This window comes from Tubulanus polymorphus, chromosome 4 (assembly GCF_964204645.1).
Source record: "Tubulanus polymorphus chromosome 4, tnTubPoly1.2, whole genome shotgun sequence".
Lineage (NCBI taxonomy): Eukaryota > Metazoa > Nemertea > Palaeonemertea > Tubulaniformes > Tubulanidae > Tubulanus > Tubulanus polymorphus.
In genome coordinates, this window is record NC_134028.1 from 23551688 (window position 1) to 23572161 (window position 20474).

Below are 20474 nucleotides of genomic sequence, written 5' to 3' on the forward strand. Positions count from 1 at the left end.
TGCCTAGGATATACTAATTCTTGTAGCTCAGAGGTCGATTTTTGACAAGTATGAAGTGAAGTGTCACGAAACCTGAGAACAACATTGATCTAATTGCACGAAACACAGCGATTAGACTAATATACTAATGAGACCCGCGTAAAAAGAAGGTACTGCTCACCTTACCTTACACTGAAATGAAATTCTAACTCAAATTCGATTAAAATGTAGAATTTTTTGAACTGAAAAAATAAGAAGATATTTCAATGAAATGTTTATGTTATGTTATTAAATAAAAGAATTCGCAGCCGGGGGTCTTGACAAAAATATTTTTCCCCGACTTGTGTGAGGCCCCAATGAGATTTCAGTTTCAATCATGTATAATTTATTTTTTTTATTTTCAGGCATCATGAAACATCCGGAGAACAACTGCGAACCGTTCGAGTTCAACATCGGACGCGCGTTTGACTTACGCTGCGTCGAGAACGCTGACGGTCCGACCGTCTGCGGCGCTTGTGAAGCATGTCAAATAATCGCTCATCTCGATAACGCTATAGCGTGGTTCGAACGTTTCGGTTCACAGGCCAAACAACGCTTCCTCCACGGACTAGTCCGCCGATTCCGAAGCGTGGACTTGTTAGAGTACGTGGTGAGTTTGTTACAGCCGTTATTGTGTAAGGACTACACGTACACGCGCACGCGGACTAAACCGAGTCAACAGGTCGACCAGCCGACGATGACCGGCGACCACGCTCTCGATATCGCGGACCTCGAAGACGAATTGGTGGAAATATTTCATTGGTTCATGAAAGCAAATTATTGGACAAAAACTAACTTCGTACTCGGTATTTTAAAAATCTGTGATATGCCGTTACTGTTTAGTGTCGGCACGCTGGCGAGGACTCTACTGTCATCTGAAAGAAATGCACATTCTAGTATTCCAATCGGTAAGTTCAAGTGGGAATAGCCGAATAAAGATGGACAAGGTCCTCAATTTTTGGGAAGTGAATATTTTTGTCAATACAGCAACTTTTTAAACGCTATTTCGACAACGTATAAGATTTCATAATTGGGTTAGACTAGGTTTAAAAGTAAGATTTTTATGGCAGGATTAGATTTAGGTAGGCCTAGTTAGTTACCTATACGTTGGTGGTAAGCTTTTTATAATCGGATGAGCTTATACCTGTGGTTTGTGAAAATATCCGATCATGAAACTAAACCACAGTCAGGTTACTGACTAAGATTTAGGGATTATCGGAAGGTTTAAGTTTAAGGGTTAAGGTTAGCTTGATGGCTATAATGAGTTAGAACTTATGAACTCTGGCAAATCGAACGGGCAGTCTAGTGGTAGATCCACAGGGGCTCATATCCGAGTTGACGATAATCTGTTAATCCAGTGTAATATATATATATGATTTTTGCAAATTTCGCCTCAGCTTTCTTGAATTTTCCAAGTCCAGCACCTCAGTGCACATACGCAACATCAGTAACCGATCAGAATGAGATATAGGCTAGTGTAGAATGTTGCCATAGTGTAGCAAAATATCAATTTTCAAATTTTTTATATCCTGTACAATTCCCGCCTCCTGTATGAACCTGTTACATTTCATATTTGATTTCTAGATGAATATACAGAAGCTGCTTCGATACCTTCCTCGCGGTTCACCTACGAATCTGAAGACCACCCGGAACACGAACTTCTGAGGCTCGCTAGTCCTCAGTACGGGCTTATAAACAATGTATCAAACCGATGTCCGTCGGTATCCGCTTCCGGATACCCGGTATCGGAATACGGCGACGTCGAGCGTATCATCATCAACGACGAAAACGAGGACACTTTGACGATCGACTTGGACGATTTCATCCACGACCCGACGAACATGGTCCTACCGAGTTCGGCTAAAGCGTTCGCGGGCGTTTCGAAACATAAAGACTTCATTCGCTGTTTGCCCGTTCACCTGTCGAAATATATATTGAGCTATTTGGATCAGGGAAGTTTGTTCAACGGTTTGTGCGTCAGTCGATACTGGAGAATGATCGTTGAAGAAGTTCACAGGGAACACTTCGTTAATCAACAGCTGTGGGAAGATGTTATGCTGATGCAGGTAAGAGTCGCGCGTTTAGAAAAAAAATTAAATTTCGTCGTCAGGAAAAAGAGGAATGATAGTTATTTTCGATATCATGAATAACACCGAGCCCAGTTAACGAACGAGTTGAAATTTCAAAGTTTTTTTTTAATGGATTTGCCTAAAATGAATATTTCGTCAATGTAGTCAAACCCGCTTAAGTCTTCATCAGATATAAGTCTTCACATTACTTCGTCATTATTTTTTAGTCCTTACAAACAAAAGCTTAAGTCGTCATTTAAATAAGTCCTCAACATATAGTGTTCATTCCAACTACCACGATTTAGTGGATTTGACTAAATCGACTACCAGTTACAGTTCAACGCTTAAAGCGCAATTTGTTTGTGGCACAGGGTCGTGAATTTTGTTTTCGTTGTTCTCCAGGGGGCAGCAGCTGCCGGTGTCAATCCACTGTACGCGCAGGACACGGACGTTCCCGTGCCGAATTTGGTGCCCGGAACGCTCGAAGTCATCAAAACGACCGACAACATCATCGAAACGACTTTCAAAAGTGAAGCTAATTTTCAGACGGGTTACAGCGGAATCTGTACTCGTAACGTCATCATGGAAGAACGTAATGTTTATTGCGGCGCCTATAATATCATGGTCGTTAACAACGTGTAAGTTTTCCGGTCATATTTACTCATAGGCCTATGTTCTTCGCTATTTTCTTAGCTTACTGGAAACATTTTCTGGCTTGGTCTCTTGTCATGATTTTGGGAATTCTCTCTATATTACATATCGTCTTCAATTCATTGTGATAAAGACCCATTCCTGTTCCGACTGTCCCAGAATTTGCTACCTTGGAGAGAATCGATTGGTTCTGCAAGATCTGAGGCAAGGGCTGTCTAGTGTTAAATTCCAGTTTAAGTAGGTCTTTGTTGAACTTTAATTAGTTATACAAATATGAAATTTCGTATTTGAGCATTTTCACTATTGAAGATTCTATTGTTAATGAATCGATTCTGTATCAACATGTAATGTGTAATGTGGTTGAATCAGAGGTGAATTCTTTTTCTGAATGAATTGTTTACCGTTTACTGACCAGGGGCCAGTTTAAAGGTTTTCTGTCTGGTGTAAAAGGGCAATGCTTTGATTGATCTGCATTTGAACCTAACAATTCAATCCTAACGTTATTTTTTTTCGAGTCACATTTCGGCAAATAAACGATTTATGTTTAGTATAGCCATTGTACCTCATTTTGCGCGGTCTGAAGTTTTTCGATACATAATATCACGAAGTGTCACCACCCCAATTTCGAACAATAAGTCATTATAGATTTCGAACGTGATTACTGGTTTCTGTGGCTACTCGAATAATTTCACGTAGATTGCTATTATAAACGAAGATTGAATTATCGCCGAGCCAATTACGGAAAGCTCATGCACCCCGCAGTTATGTCAATTATCGGCTCATAATCGAACTGCACGGTTCTTGAATAATTCTATTCAGAAAGATCAAAATGCATTAGTGTTTCTGTAAGCTTGTAAACATACTAGCGGGTAGCTGTCAGAAATAACAGGCTTTATAGTTAATCATTATGAATACTGCATAAATGAAGACGGTTTATTAACGATAAAATAACAAAAACAGCTGCTATTATTTCCCTAAAACATTTCATTGCTACTTAAAAAGAGAAAAGAAAAAAATATTATGACTCCTACATCTCGGGAAATTAGACATTTTAGTTTTAATATGATCTCAAGGCCTTTTTTTAAAATACTTGGAGTACAGGTTTTGTCAAGAAAAATGAAAGGTCTGAAAAATGGAAAAATTCAAGAAATTTTTTGTTGAAAGATTATGATGAAACTACATGTACATTTGAATCATTGTTTATGGAATTCGAAAAAAAAGACCCAATGTTTCGGTTACAGTTGCATATTCAATCTGATATCTTACAGGGAGGATCCGAACCGTGTTTTCCACACTGACGGTGGATCGTTGATTGCGATCGGATCGAACGATCGAAAAGTACGATTCTTAGATAACGTGACAGGACGAACAGTCGGGCCGACCGTACACGGACACGCCGGGTCTATCAAGTGTTTACACATGTGTGAATCTAAAGGGTTCGTGCTCAGTGGCAGCTACGATACTAGTATCAGGTACGACCAGTTTCTCAGCGTTCTCAGCTAGAGGTTCTACGAGGGTAATGGCCCCCATCTAAAAATCTCCAGCCCTCTGAAAAACTCTACTGCGTCTGTACATAAGTTGATATTAACATACAATTATGAGTAAATGTGATTTTATCAAATGAAATTTACTTGTAAGCTTAGCATTTGTCATCCTTTATGCACTTAAGAATGAATGCACCCTCTAAATCCCAGCACACAGGGAACATTAGATCTAGCTCTAAAAATTCTGGATTGGCTCTCGTAATACTGTAAACTAATGATTTACTCTCCGTTTAGATGTTGGGATATTAAGACCGGACAATGTCTGAAGATTTTACGCGGTCATCAGGGGACGGTCTCTTGTTTGGCTATGTATAAAGACCTTGTAGTTTCGGGCTCGAAGGATTCAACTTGTAAAGGTTAGTCTTTTTTCCACTCGGTACACTGACCTGAAATCCTGGATCTCGAAATTAATTTCTCATATACAAGTCATCATACGTAGTTGTGACAGGACAATCATTATGTTGATGACAGGTATCCAAATGACGACTTAATCTTGGTAAATTAATTGAAAATACAAATTTGGAGTCAAACTGACCTAAGCATGTGAGTTTGAATATTTGTGTTTTCTTTTGATTACAGTGTGGGATTTATCCAGTGGTAAATGTCAGCGTACATTTCGTCACAAAGCAGCGATCAGTGCAGCGGCTATCGGTGGTAGCATGTGCGTAACAGGATGTGAGGCAGGAAAAGTTAAAGTTTGGAATCTTAAAAATGGAAATCTAATCAAGGTATATCATTTGGCGGCTTTCGTACCGAGATTGAATTCTGGAGCCGGTTGCTCAAAAGTTACCCAGTGGATAGTTGACATAGCGACAATTAAAAGCTCATTGTTACCCACATTATTTATCCACCAGTTATCTTTAACCAACTTTTGAGCAAAAGTTGGTTTTAAGATAACTGGCTGATAAATCGAGATTAGATGAAGAATAGTTTCATGAATTATGTCTCTCTGTAGGTATTGCTTGGACACCACGGACCGGTGACTTGTATCAAGTTTGATCGTTGGCACATCGTCACTGGAAGTAAAGACAACTATGTTTTAGTGTGGAGTGCTCAGGGTGAACACGCAAGATGTCTGAATGCGCTTAGGCACCAAAAGTAAATGATTTCACATAATAAATACTATTTTATATTCTATTGCAGCGATTAACTAAATTAGAGTCTATTTCAAGAGAAACCCACAATATCAATTTAGACAACTGGACCCAGTTCCACAGTTGTGAGTTAAGATTTGACCCGGAGTTAACTCATTGAAAATGAACTAATTTCAACTCAGAGTTAACTCTAACTCATGACTGTGGAACTGGATCCTGTTATTCTTAATTTTTCTTATGTCACGAGTTGAATCCTTCCACCCATCTTAATAATTCATTAAAAGAAGAAAAACCAGTTTATTCAATTCAAAAATTTAAACAGTTGTTCCAATTGATATTGTGGGTTTCTCTCAATGACATTCACCAAGACTGGAAAAAGTCTCAACTATACGCATACATAAATTGGATTCTATTTAATGTTTATACAGAGAAGTGTTGTGTTTGGAGTTTATGTATCTGAGGGTCGTATCAGGATCGGCCGATGGTCGACTTCGTATATGGAACATCATTACGGGACAATGTTGTAGAATCATGAGGGGAAATAGTCGCAGCGATCCTATTCTTGGCCTGGTAGCTATCGGCAATCGGTAAGTAGTAGAGATGAATGTCCTTCATTGACTAATCAAATAGTTTTCGAATGTCTCAAGAGATTCCATGGTTTGCCATCATTTTACCTCCTGGTATAATAACTCATTAACTACTTGGGTTAAAGCTATAATTATATCAAACCCCTGAATCTGAATCAGTTAAATCCATAATTTTGATCTAATCAGCAGATAAATTTCATCGTTGCTCAATGATCTGAATTTATTGGTTGGCCATTTATCTGGAAATCAGGGGAAAGTCAGGGCAATTCCTTTTCCGTAAAAAGTCAGGGAATTTTGTAAAGAAAAGCTAAAAATTAGGGAAATTTGTTGAGATTGCTAGATCGCGCGTAAAATCTAACAATTTCCCTCTATGTTTTACATATTTGACTGTGTCAATTGATTGGATTCTTAACAGATCAAGTCAGAGAAAACAACGTGCATTTCAGGGAATAGTCAGGGGAAAACCAAGTCAAAATTGGCCTCCTTGATTAACCTTATTCTAGTGTATCTAATTTTGGTCGTAGATCTGTAAATGATCGTCTAATATGAATTATTCTTGTTTGTTACAGAATAACGTTGAATACGCACATAAATCTGCTTACGTTAAACTTCGAAGAGGTTGAATGGGATTATACGTTAGAAACCGATAAGATGCCTCCGCTCGTCACGTACGGCTCTTATTCCGACGCGCCTGTTCGCCAGCGTCCGTACGGGTACATACGCGCCCAGCGTATGAAACAGGCCGGAGCTACAAACACGAAAATTACGCGACACGCTAAAAACGACGCCGTATTCACCGGTCCGGCGATGACTCCACGAGCCGAGCAGTTGCCGCACAGCGCGAAGAGTCTCAGCGCGAAAAGCATGATGCGTAGTAAACTGATACAACAACGACGCGCCGAATCGGCTAAAGAACCGCTGATGAAGACGAAATCGCAACAGAGGATCGTCGACGAACGGCTTGATCTTCGCGACGATGAGAATCGACCGCCTTCGACCGCGACTTCCCGACCGCCGAGTTCTAAGCGACCTCCTTCATCTCGCGTCGCGACCGCTAAATCGCGAACTCAATCCGTTTCGATCGCCCCGGCGCCTTCTGAAATCCATGACGACGATGACACGCCTATCGTACCGAATCGGAGAATTTCGTGGGCGTTCGAAAAACCGAACATTCCCAAGTGTAAAAACGTTACGTTATCGGAAACGAAAGCGATTCTTAGATCGCAGATGCGCGCGAAAGAGGTGATTCCACCGCCGGATTTTATCTATCTATCGGTCGCCGCGATTCATAACTCGCAAAGTCGCGAACCGGCCGCGAAAAATACGGAATCAAATCAAAACTATTCGATTAACGACGCGACGAAGCTTCACAGTCGACCTCCGTCTGCTCCGTCTCGACTCGATACTCGAGCGCGACTTCCTCGTAACGAGATCAACGTCGCCGATTTCTGGTCTCAGGCGAGCGACGACGAAGAGGCGATCACCGAGCTCGACTCGGTCGCGACCCGACCGAAATCAGCGAATAACGAACCGAACGCGTCGAAGACTCCGATACCCGCGATGGAAACGTTCACGACCGATTTTGAAGTCGTCGATAGCTCGCCGCGTTACAAGAGCATTCATCCGATGAGGGTTAAATCGAGTATTCCTCGCGGAAAGATTATCCGTCCGCATACGGTGAACGTCGCGCAAGGCAGCAGACAGCCGAGCGACGTTACAAAACAGAGACCTCATACGGCTGTGGGTCTCGCGCGGCGACCGACCAGCGGTTCGTCGAGTCTGAATCAACGTCCGATGAGTTCGAAATCGGCCGTTAGCTCGGCGTCGGTTAGAGCTAAACGACGGATTCGACCGGAATCGACGGCGCCTTCGCCGCCCGATGCGGACATGGTTCCGATGTTGATGTATCCGCCGAATATGATCGAAAAAATCAAAAACAAAGTGAAATCGATGCACGTATCGCAGCTGTCGATCAGTCGTAGCAGCAGCGAACCGGCTCTGTTAGGCGTCAATCAATACAACGATCCGATGCGTAGCCACGCCCAATTTAAACTGCGTACGTACGAACAGGAGAAACAGTATCTTCACGATATCGCGAATTTGTATCGTCAGCAGAAAAAGCAGAAGGTTATTCAAGGCGAGCAGGATAAACGTAAAGCGTGGCTTATGAAAGCGAAAGGTCAAACCCCGACAGCACGGGTTGTACCGGCGGTTAACTGATCTTACTGTATAGTGCTACTCTTACAGAGCAGGGGCCGGTTAACCGATCAATTTTTGGTTGGATTCGACTGGAGCCATGCGTGTAGGATTAAAGTAGAATATGAAAACATGATATTTTGGGTCAGTGTAGGTAGTAACAGGGGAGGATTCAGAGGGACTTGTACAATTCCATCAAATTTTTTGAGCGCCATTTTTCGTTGTTTCAACAAACAAAAAATTAGTGCATTTTAATTCAGGAGTACGTTTGATATTGCCTTTTTGGATATATGACAAATTCAGGTTGTGCTATAGATCTGCTGGGTGTACCTGTATATGGTTTATTAGCTCAGTGCAGAAGTGATCTAATATTGCCTTTTTGGACATCGAAGCGCCATCTTTTTTGGATGAGACAAGTTCGTTAAAATTGGCCCCTGGATCCGCTGCTGCGTAGGTAGGTGTTGTAAACTCCAAAATCAGTTCAATTTTGTATTTTGTTTTTACCAGACAGAGATTACTAAGTTTCATAAAGAAGTATCATAAAACCATTTAACGCTGTAGCAACCTCTATCTTACACAGATTATATTATATTGATACGTATCTGAAGATAATATTTTATTCGTTAATATTGAGTACAGGGTATATAAGAAAACTTATTATTTGTAATGTAGTTGATTTAGATAAATAAATATATATTTTATACATATATATATTGTATATTTCATACATAAAAATACATACACATGACCTTTATGCTTGCTACAGACTTATAGCACATAAGCCTATGAGAAACAAACTTGTTGTGATATTTGTTGTATTGTAGATTCATTATATAAATCGTCCGTCCTCTAATTTATGATGTTATCATCGTATATTTGTAACCATAATGAAATTAAAGTTTATTTATTTTACCTGTATTTGATTAGTTTCTTAAATTAATCAAGATTTTAGTTAGAATCCAGAATATTCTAGTCCAAACCGCTTTAGTTAAGTTGGCACAGCTGGGACCATTCATTATGACTATCCAAATGACGACTTAGACATTGTAAATTTGAATTCGAAATATAGATTGGGACTCAACATTGAGACGACTTAGACTTAACAAAGTTTCACTGAACCTCAATAGTACCTTAATGAAGAAATAACATGGTTTGTAGTACGGTAAGTAAGACTTAACCAAAAGTAAGCACAGGAAAAGGTAAAAACTTTTTTAGAGAATTACGCCCATGATAGATGACATTGTAACAGCTCATCATTTGTCAAACTATCACAATAACCTTCAACATACAGACTGACCCTGTAGGTCTACTAACTTTTAACCAAATTCAAAAAGTAGCACTAGTAGACTTGCTACAAACCATGTCAAATTATGACAAACTAAATTGGTTTATCTGGGGAATAAACTTCAGTCAAACCTTCAACAAAGATCGGAGCTTCAACTCCGCAGATTCCACAACAACAACAGGAATATTCTTATATTTCATATAAGAAACGTTTTATTAAAAATTTTGATTAGCGTATCATCGTCATTTTGAACACAATTACTCAGACACAGTATATAAAACATTCATATCAAAATCTTAAATTAATCAATCATCTGGAATTATTAGGAAGCAATAAATAAACTACATCTATATACATTAAATAAAGCTAGGCCGGCTAGCTCAGTAAGAACCTACATGTCTATAAAAATTTTAATAACAATTCTACTTAGCATTTACTGAATCTACTTAGCATTTACTGAATGTAATAGTCTAGTGGAACCAGTCCACATACAGTAATAAATAATACTATGAACCCAAAACCAATCCTACTTAATGTTTCGTCATTACTGACATATCCATCCTACATCTAAACAGCACGAAATAAAAACTGCTTTCTTCAATCATAAAATACTGATACAGTCGATGTGTTCACAAGGATTTGTGAGCACAGATTGAATGCAATAGTACAGCGTTTAAGAAGTTAATTTAATGGGCGACGAGTGCCTCGGTCCGAGGTATCCATCCTTACGATCGAGCTCATCTTGTAACAACGAAGATCTCTGTTGTAACGAATTCACTTGGCTCTTCAGTGATATGATGGTTTCTTCAAGATCCTGAAAAAAGATATATTACATATTTCATCTCATATCCCTTTATTTAGAATTTTCACTTATATGAAGATACCAATATGTACTATAATGAATGATTCTACTATTAATGATATCTTCGTCATTCTGTCAGAAACTTAAGACATTATCAATTATAGGATTATTCATTATCTTCTACACAAAGAATGCATCGGTTTATCAGTCAGTGAAACATAAGTACCTTTTGCATCGCGACCGGCAAAAGACCTTTTATTCTCTTTTCGTACAGCATTTTAACATGGATCATTTTATGTTCGTGGTCGACGTCCATTTCTTGAAGTTTACGCTCCAGATTTTGCACCAACGAGTGCTGCGATTCTAGTTGTTCTTGCAGACTCTGAAAGAATTAAACAAGTCTTGGTAACAGTGACCTCTTCATACGACTTGTTCGTTCTCGTGGAAATCATGAACGTACCTGCAGTGTAATAGCGTGTTGACGATTCAAAGATCTTTTGTCATCTTCCTGTTTAGCGAAAACTTCCTGGAAATGTTGTTCTCTTTGAACAATCTCACTAGAAAATAACGATTTGAATTCATTAAAAGTTGTTTGATTGAATAAGACACAACGCCGGCATATGCGAATAGCACTTACCTTTTATGTTCTTGTCTCATATGATCAACAGTCGAATTCAATTCAGATATCGTCTAAAATAACAACGGCATAAGATGAATTTTACGGTCAAAGTCGTCTGTTTTGGTCAATGGACAATCATTATGTGACTTATCCAAATGACGACTTAGATTTTAGTGAAAATGAATTGGAAATGCAAATTAGGACTAAAAATTAACTGATTTGACAACTTATACGATGACGATGTATGCAAGTTTGACTGTAGTCTCTTTCTTACCTCGAGTGCTTTCTGATTTCTGAGTGAGTATTCTTTCTCTATATCTCTAAGTCTGTTATTCGTCTGAAAACAGATTCAAAATCGAATAACTCAGTCGCTTTAAACTACGAAACATCGAATCGAAAAATATACCGAGAAGTATCTCAATGGATACCTTTTCGAGTTCTCTCTCCATCTCGACGCTGTGTTGTTTCTGTAAATCGATACGTTGTTGATCTAACTGACAGCGTAGTTTATTGATTTGCGACTCGTGGTCGCGTTGTATTTTCTGTTTCTCCTCTTCTCGTAATAAACCGAGTTCGACGAGTTGCTGTTTGCGGAGTTGATTCGACTGCATGACCTCCTCGCGTAACTGACGCACGCTTTGTTCCAACTCGGCTATCATCTGAAAACAACGACACATTTAGTGAAGATCCAGGCTCATTGTACCCTATAAACACTCAATTTACAGTTTATGGCCAAAGTCACCTTCTTGAAGCTTATAGACAGTAAATCACTGTTATGGGTTCTTGCAGATCAGGGAATCCAAAATCCCTGATATTACCCTGACCCATGACCAAATATTCCCGGATTGAATAATAAGATTTTTCACCACAAGAACAACAAAAATTCCCAGATTCGTCCTTGATTTTCAAGAAAAGAGCCAGAATTCCCTGACATACCCTACATCCCAAATTCCCTGATCTGTTGTTAGGGGCCTGGGGCCAGTTGCTCAAAAAGTTGGTTAACCAGCGGATAAATACCATAGTTACAATGAACTTTTAATTGTCACTATGTCAGTTATCCACTGGATGACCCTATACAAACTTTTGAGCAACTGACCACTGATTCACAGATAATATCTCAAGTTTTCCCACCTTCGAATCGCGATCTCGTTGATTTTTCGAACGTTCTTCGATTTCGGTTTTCTCGATCGTGAAGTGTTCCCTCAAACTGGCGAGTTCCTGCTCGTGCTCGGTGTGAAATAGTTCACGTTCTGTGTGGTGATTGTGTATCAACTGTGAACGCTCGTGTTCAAATTGAACTTTTAAAGCTGCCATCTAAAAATGAATAACCATAATTATCTATTGTGAAGATTCAGCTGTTCTAATACTGCTGACTATAAACTATTTCTTATTTCATCGAATTCGTAAATAAAGCACTGATTACCTCTTGTTCGTGTTTCTGTTTTATCTCTTCAACTCGTCGATTAAACTCTTGCGATTGTTTCTCTCGTAGTTCTTTTGATTTATTTAAATCGGCCTCAACCATCTCCATCTAAACACCGCGTAAAGTTATAACCCTTTAATCTAAAATTCTGTCTGTCGGGAGGCGCTGTTTAGATAGTGAAATGTGTTTCATACCTGATGTTTCATGTCGTCGTACATACGTCCTGAATTACGTTCGACCTGAGTTTTAAACTCTTCTAAAGCCTGTTCTGCTTGTTGCGCTTGTAATTTGTTCTGTTCACTCAATCTTTGTATCTCTTCTTCATTTTCTCTACAATATTAAGAAATCCATATGTAAAACCGCTCACAGGGTGGCCACTTTCCGCCCGTTTACAAATCCCCTGAGTTTTCTTCAATTTTTCCATGTGATTACAAAAATTCCTAAAGAAGTTCTAAGTTTAAAATGTTAGAATTCTTTCATTCTTCCGTAAAACACATATTGATAAAGAAACACGTGATCAATAGCATTATCTGAATACCCTGAGTTTTAAGATTTATCAGATTCCCTGAGTAAGAGTTTTCCAGGTTTTCCAGGTCAGCAGTCACCCTGACCCACACGTTTGAGAATCAATACATAAAAGATGCCTCTACTTACCTAACAGTTAGTTCTAAACGACGAATCTTTCTTTGAGATTCCTGGTCTTGTTGTTCCATTTCTTTCTGCAATCCGTTAATCTGCAAAAACGACAAATAAGTCAGCTTGAAGACCAGGTGTTTATAAAAGACCCGCAATATTGAGGATTAATAACTGAAAATTAGTTACGTTGATGTTTCAAGTACAATGACTTTACCCATCTTCATATTCATTTGAAATCAAGAACAAATATCTGATGGTCGCAAGCATTTTACTCGAAATGTCAATAATAACTAATCTATAGTCGTTCATCTTCAATATTTCAATGAAAACAATTGGAAATTCAGTATGATAGGTTCAGATAGACAACGGTACCTTTTTCTCGTGTAAATGCTCCAGATGTAACTTGTCTTGCTGTTGGACTTGTTCCATTTCCTAAAAAAAAAGAAAAATAATCGCGATATTTTCTCATCGTCGTTTCACCGACATCGTTCGTCCAAGCGATGAAATCATTCGTGCACAAACCCTGATTTGTCGCGTTCGTTGATTTTCTAATTCTTGCATCGCTTGTTTCAAATGAGCCACGTGAGATTCTAAATCGGCCGTTATATCAGCAGACTGTCGAAGCAAACACAAATACAGCATCAGTTTCAGTTCAAAATAGCAAAACTATTTACGAGAATTTCGATGAGGGGGTCGTCAGGTCGATGAACTGTAGATTTTCAACTCCTTTACCTCTGTTTTCGTAACAAAACACCAGGGACCAGTTGCTCAAAAGTTGGTTCAAGATAACCGGCGGATAAATACTTGTACCAAAGTTACGATAACTTTTGTCACTATGTCAACTATCCACTGTTTAACTCTAACCAACTCTTGAGCAACTTGCCCCAGGATCTTTGTAACTTTTTTCACAAAGTTTTCACATTTTTTTCACAACAAGGTGGAACTATATATACAATCACTGCTCACAATCTGAACAGATTGGAATGAAATTTCTTAAATTCCAACACAGCGACTGTATAAATTCTGAGCCAACAGAATATGGTATCAAGAGGGGATCAAAATATTTTCACAAAACTTTTTCATACATTTTCATGATTTTTCGCATTATTTTCCACATAAATCTGAACCCTGCAAAGATGAATTGGAATTAAATACCTTCGCAGCTGCTAAAGCGTGTTCTTGTTTCAAGAACTCAAACTGAGCGTCGTGTTTGTTTTTAGACGTTCGTATCTCCGTTTCGAAATCATTGACGCTTCGTTTGTGTTCTCTTTCCAACAAAGACAACCTGTAAAACAAAACAACTACCATCAGCACACACAGAAAACAGAGACGATATCTGGATGCATAACAGGGCTCGATTTTAGCAGTATCCCGAAAGGTACTAGATTTTTCGTTGCAAAACGAAAATTTGAAATGAAACTTTCCCGGACAGGATGAGAAATTCTGTTAATTATCGACCAAATTATTTCCTATGTTTTCTTGATCGGAATCTTAAATCAAGGACAAACCAGGAAACTGGGATTCCGACGATGGAGGATCTTGTAATCCAAGAAGATACTCTCTAGATTGTATAAACCGAGCGTTGAAGGATTTTCCATAATGAACTTACTTTTGTTGAGTGTCCAGTAAATCAGAATTCAGTTTCTCGTTGTTCATTTGAAGATCGGATCTCTCTTTTTCGAGTTGATTTTTCAGTTGCGTCGTCACTTCAGCATCGGCCGTCAACGTCTGAACCCGGGCCTCTAATTCTTTAATTACCGCGTTCTACAACAGAGAAATTTGCCGGTCACTCACAGTCAACTCCTTGATAATAAGATAAAACCCACTATCTACAGATTAAAAGAATTTAAAAACAAGAATTTATTTATTCAATCTAAAATATATATAAGACACGACGTTTCGATCTCACCCTAGAGATCATCGTCATCCGCACCTGACGATGATCTCTAGGGTGAGATCGTTTCTTATATATATTTAGATTGAATAAATAAATTCTTGTTTTTAAATTCTTTTAATCTGTAGATAGTGGGTTTTTATCTTATTATCTGTTCACCACGTTTGAGTGTGGTTATCGTTCTAACTCCTTGATAATTTCAAACTAGCCGAGAACGATTACTCACGGTCTGCGCAGCCTGAAGGCTGTAGTCATCTTCCATCTTCTGGAGTCTTGCGTTTGTATCTTCGAGTAATTCTTGTATGTTCGCAGTGTGCTGTTTCTGCAGATCAATTTTCTCCTGTTCGAACTCACTAACGGCGTCTTGTAACTGGAAAATAAGTACGATTTAAGTAACACATTTTAACCTTTCCAACAGATGACGAATAACCGCGAGTTTCATACCCTTTGCTCGTATTCTGTACGTCTAGCTATATCAGTTTCTTCAATCGCTCTCTTCAGATCTGTTATCTGTTTTTCCTTGTTGTCTTTGACGGTTGATAGTTCCTTCGTCAAGGCATGCACTAATCGACACCGAAAAAAAATAAATCATATGAAAACATGTCATAAATGCCTGGGCTGGATTTATAGACTGGTATCAACTTTAATTCAGGGGTTAACTACTAATCCACACCAAAAAAAGAAATCATATGAAAACATGTCATAAATGCCTGTGCTGGTTTTATAGACTGGTATCAACTTTAATTCAGGGGTTAACTCAGTTGCATATAAATTGAGTTAGCCCCCGGTTAAAGATAATACCAGTCTACAAAACTCGCCCCTGTGTTTTAGATAATTCATCGCAAGAACTATGCATGAAATTGATCAAGACCGAGAATCTTCAATCTCAGAATTCTCCGATTTCCACGAGAAAATACCAGAATTTGAAATCCTAAATCCCCCCGATTTCCCTTATCATCCCCAGGAACCCTGTAATTAGTAAAATAATACCAGTATTCCTGACGATGACTATTAGGATCAAGTCGACGTCTTTTTCATTAATGCTCGGGATTTTCTCGTACTGTCGTTCCAACGCGGACAGAGTAGTATCATCGAGATTATCATATCGTAGCATTTCAGTACCAATGAAACTTACATTTACGCTCCATTTTAGACAAACTATCCTCTTGATCTTTCGCCTTCGAGCGATAGTGACCTTTCACATCTTCGATTTCGGCATTCTTACGATCAAGGATCTACAAATAGGACACAAGATTTTAAGGATCTTAATGCTAAACTCGCATCAAAATCGGTTTTTAAACTGGTGATGAAATTCAAAATCTTACCTTTTGAACTGCAGTATCATGTCTTTGTTGGAGCTTTAATTTCTCTTCGTGAAACTTAGCTTCCAAAATTTTTGTCTTCATTTCCAACTACATCGTACGATAGAAAAGACAACTTTTATTATTATGTGACCGATTCAAATTTTTCGTTAAGATTTCGCAATCACTCGTATTTGATATTTCTCGTACCTCTTTCTCGTGAATCCTGACGAGACTTTGTTCATCGCGGTACGATTTCAGCGATGATAAAGTATCTCCAGCCTGAATCGGAACAATTAGACCAGAAATCAGTAGCGATAGTTGTTATACAACAGAGTCAAATTGTCAAACTTTTCACATCAATATACCAGGATTTTTTCAAATTTTTTCCCCGAACTAATAATCAAAGTTTTCATATTTTTTTCACATCAAAATACCAGGGCCCGGTTTCATAGACTGAGTATCAAAGTTACTCAAAGGGGTAAATCCTTAATCTGGGTGACAACCACCATAGTAACAATGAGAAAGCATGGTTATAACTGATGAATTTCAAAATATTTCCAGGGATTATTTCTCTTCCACATCTATGAAACCTAGCCCTGGATCCCCCCGAACTAAATATTTTTTCTTGAATTTTCACACATTTTACTTGACTTTTCTGATTTTGTAAACTTAGCTGTCAGCATACTTATAGTATAGTTACTTACCGGGTTAAGAAGTTTACGTGGAGAGTGAGAATGTCTTCTGGTAGTAGGTGCAACTAAAATACGGCAAACAAATATTCGCTTTATTACTGATGCTGTTGTTGGTAAGGGCTGTAATGTGCAGCATTGAAATGTATGAATTTACCTTCAACAGCTTCATCCTCATCCGAGGAAATTTGGAAAACTTTTCTTCGAACCACCGGGGCGTCATCCTGCAAGAACAAATCTCAAAATCTAGCCAATCATGGATTTACTGCGATACCAGCCATCCCATCAGATGGCGGGACAAACAGTCACTTGATCTGCTAAGAATCCAATCAATTAACGCAGTCAAATATGTAAAACATAGATGGAAACTGTTTGATTTAACCCTTTCAGTGCTGGCTAATTAATACCCTATAGTGCTAAGGATAATTTGAAGATTTTGAAAAATTCCACCCTAGTGTGTTGAATAACGGGAATAGCACTATAGTGCGTCTACACCGCGGCGCGGTATATCGTTAGTTACTAATATTTCACTATGTTTGACAGGTGCTGCCATGTTTCAAGAGAGATAATTAGTAATTACTAATCAAATCAATTATGAATTTACGAATCAATGATGGATTTTGCTAATACACCGCACTGCGGTGTAGACGCACTGAAAGGGTTAAAGTACGATCTAGCGATCCTTACATATTGCCCTTCTTTACAAAATTCCCTGACCTGATTCCCTGATATCCAAGTCATAGGCCACCTTTCTTACCTTCGAAAATTTCACGCGTTCTCCATAAAGTTTTGATCGTGGAGATCTCGACCTCGATCTGGTTGTCGGACTCGGAGATCTACTGCCAGTCATAGCTAGTCTCGTGGCCGACTGGGTTCGTCTACCCATCGTCGGAGATCGCGATTTCGCTAGTCTCTCCCCGTCGCTGCCGGACCTTTGACCATCGCCTAAATCCGAAACCCAGTCCGGTACTCGAGATATAATCGGTAGCTGAAATAGAAAAGTAATGCAGTCTTTCGTGTTGTATACTGAAATTAAATCAAATGCAAAATCTCACAATTGTTGAAAATTTAACGAAAATATAGATATATTTCAGGTGGTTACTACCGCCTTTATTCAGTTTTAGTCTTTTTTTTTTAACTGAAGAAAGGTGCTAGTCTGAAATATTTATAGTATTTTAGATAAACGTTTTAATGTTTCAACAATTATGGGATTCTACATCAAGATATTGTATATATCTTACTGATTCAGAAATTGAATTGGTAAAAACATTATTATTGGTAAAAACACCTTATTTCAAAAAAGTGTTTGAAACAATCAAACTGAAACTAACCTGCTCCTCGGGACCCTTAACGTTGCCAGGTTCGTCGAAATAAATAGACTGAAATAACATAAAACGAACAAAACTAAATAAAAAATCTACAACTGAATTCACTAGAGATAAACGATACCTGATAAACGTAACGTCGCTTAGATTCGAGCCTTTCAATTAGCGTAAAATACATCTACATAATAATTGTAATCGATTTAAGAGAGAAACAAAAACGGATTTCTTAGGAAGGTTTTGATTAGTCTCTATTGATCCTGGAATTCTCTTCTGGCGCGTGCGTTTCGACCAGAATATATGGAAACTTAGGCAAATTGTTCCATTTAGGCTTTACTGCGAGGAAAAAATAGTCGTTAAAAACTGGTTGACTGAAATTTTATACGGAGCACCGTGCTCCTGAAAAGCATAATTTGTAAACCTGATAGGCTAGATACGACCGGTAGAGAGTTTGTAATCATCTGGAATTGCTATTCCTAAACTAGAATGTTCAAACGAAACCTGCCTCTTAATAAAATAAAACTTACCATGTACGCAGGTAGTGTGGCCAGTGGACCTTCCTCCGGCCTCGTCACAAACGGACCTTCAAGGGTGCCTTTCTTCAACATGTGCAACAGCAGTTGCGAGTAGAGATTACGATTTTTACTAAAATGAAAATAAACATTTGGCTGATACAAACGTCTTACTACAAATTGACGGATTTGTATTCCAGCACACACACACACACATACCGGCCGGTTATTCCAGGGACACACTGCTCGCACAGTTTTTTAATCCATAGTGCACATCTTTGACATTCTGAAAAAGATCCAAGGATGAATTCAAACAGTTCTATATCATTGGAATAAAGATCAGGGACCAGTTGCTCAAAAGTTGGTTGAAGATACCTGGCAGATAGATATATATAAACAGTGAACTACTCACTGGTTAACTCCAGCCAACTTTCGAGCTCCCAAAATTCTCCAACTTAAGAAAATCTACAAACCAGATTTATGAGGTAATCGAAGCACGTGAGGTTTCATTTCAGCTAAATACTGTTCAAATTCATTGTCGAGTTGTAATATTGTTTCAGCATCAGTTTCACTGCAAGCCATCGTGAGTCTGCAGAGTGTTGTTTCTAGCTAGTGTTGTATTATCTTCAGTTGAACTCCTGAGACCGAGTTGTGCTGCTGAGTGCTGTTCTGTAGTTTCTATAATCTACAATTACAATCCGCACAATTTTAAAAATTCATAAACGAATCTGAGAGCTGAGCAACGTAGAGTTGAGTATAATGACGTGAAGGGTTGGGATTTTTTATAGATGTTGGTAAGACAATACGAAGTTGTTACCCGTGTGGCAATCTCCACAACAGGTTAGACGTACGTGAGTTCCCTGCGCATGCGTCAATAATAATCTACGTACGTGTATGCATGAATAGGGTTAGGGTTAGGTGAGGCTATATGTAAATTGACTTTTGTCAACCCTGCAGTTGAGTTCTGTGGCTCAGTGGGTAAAGCAATGTGGACTTCCGCTGGATTTTTTTCATTTGGTTTCAAATCCCAATATTGCAAGTCAGAATTCTACCTTTACTGTATTGTGTATGCGCCAACAACGTACTCACATACGGCTAACCTTTGGTAATCACCGTACAGTCACGTACGGGTAACAACAGCGAAGATAATACTAATTAGACCTGCCAATAAAAAGAATTGAACTTGGAAACCCGAAAAAATGGGACGCGTTTGGGCACATATCGTCATCGACATCGATCAATTACTCTCTCAGTTCAAACACAGCGTCCAAAACACAGCAATAAAAGTGTCCTTCTTCAAAATAATGAATCATTCCAAGTTATAAATGTTACCTGTTGGAGTAGTAGAAGTAAGAGGAAATATAAGACCGCAGACTTTTCAAAACTTTCGCCGTTTTCCGCTGGTAAACAAACTCACGAAACTGATCGGCATGCGCACCGGACCGAACCGGACCAATAATGGGTAGCTCCGAGAATATCAAAATCTGAACATCCAAATTGGGCAGTGCTCTCAAATCAAACCGGGGAATATTCGTGTTACGGCACTTAGTATCCATCTGGGAATTATTCAATTTAATCGCTAAAACACTTTCTCAAACGCACTATTCTACGAAATGAATTACATTTGTAATACAAAATACTTTTAACTCATAATATCCAAATGAGGGCAGCAGTCCAACCGGGCGACCCATTGAGAGGGCACGAGGCCGGTCTGGGCCAGCACCGAGGATGTTGTTCCATATTTTAAACTTGAAAAAAAAAATTAGACTCGCTTGGGTGCTTTTTGTAACTTTGAATAAATTATTGGATTAGTAGATTGACTGATTTTT

The 20474-nt window shown here is 38.8% G+C and overlaps 2 protein-coding genes across 2 annotated transcripts; one reads left to right on the plus strand and one right to left on the minus strand.

The window, feature by feature from the left end:
* Nucleotides 1-49: 49 nt before the first annotated feature.
* On the plus strand, nt 50-9039 carry LOC141904575 (F-box and WD repeat domain containing protein 10B-like). The gene is made up of 10 exons (XM_074793188.1): nt 50-149; nt 384-926; nt 1603-2084; nt 2490-2725; nt 4007-4210; nt 4517-4638; nt 4862-5010; nt 5238-5380; nt 5805-5963; nt 6533-9039. The coding sequence occupies exons 2-10, from the start codon at nt 389-391 to the stop codon at nt 8181-8183; spliced, it is 3684 nt and encodes a 1227-aa protein (XP_074649289.1). The 5' UTR covers nt 50-149; nt 384-388; the 3' UTR covers nt 8184-9039.
* A 725-nt stretch (nt 9040-9764) lies between these two features.
* LOC141903539 (centrosomal protein of 112 kDa-like) lies at nt 9765-20045 on the minus strand. Its single transcript, XM_074791680.1, has 27 exons — nt 19978-20045; nt 19119-19330; nt 18865-18931; nt 18661-18778; nt 18143-18190; nt 17569-17799; nt 16969-17035; nt 16827-16879; nt 16330-16401; nt 16144-16230; nt 15954-16053; nt 15263-15381; nt 15045-15188; nt 14534-14688; nt 14080-14209; nt 13447-13539; nt 13297-13356; nt 12943-13022; nt 12483-12618; nt 12289-12396; nt 11997-12179; nt 11294-11524; nt 11140-11202; nt 10884-10936; nt 10707-10803; nt 10473-10628; nt 9765-10258 (listed from the first exon to the last, which is right to left on the minus strand). The coding sequence occupies exons 2-27, from the start codon at nt 19225-19227 to the stop codon at nt 10118-10120; spliced, it is 2901 nt and encodes a 966-aa protein (XP_074647781.1). The 5' UTR covers nt 19228-19330; nt 19978-20045; the 3' UTR covers nt 9765-10117.
* Between the last annotated feature and the right edge of the window lie 429 nt (nt 20046-20474).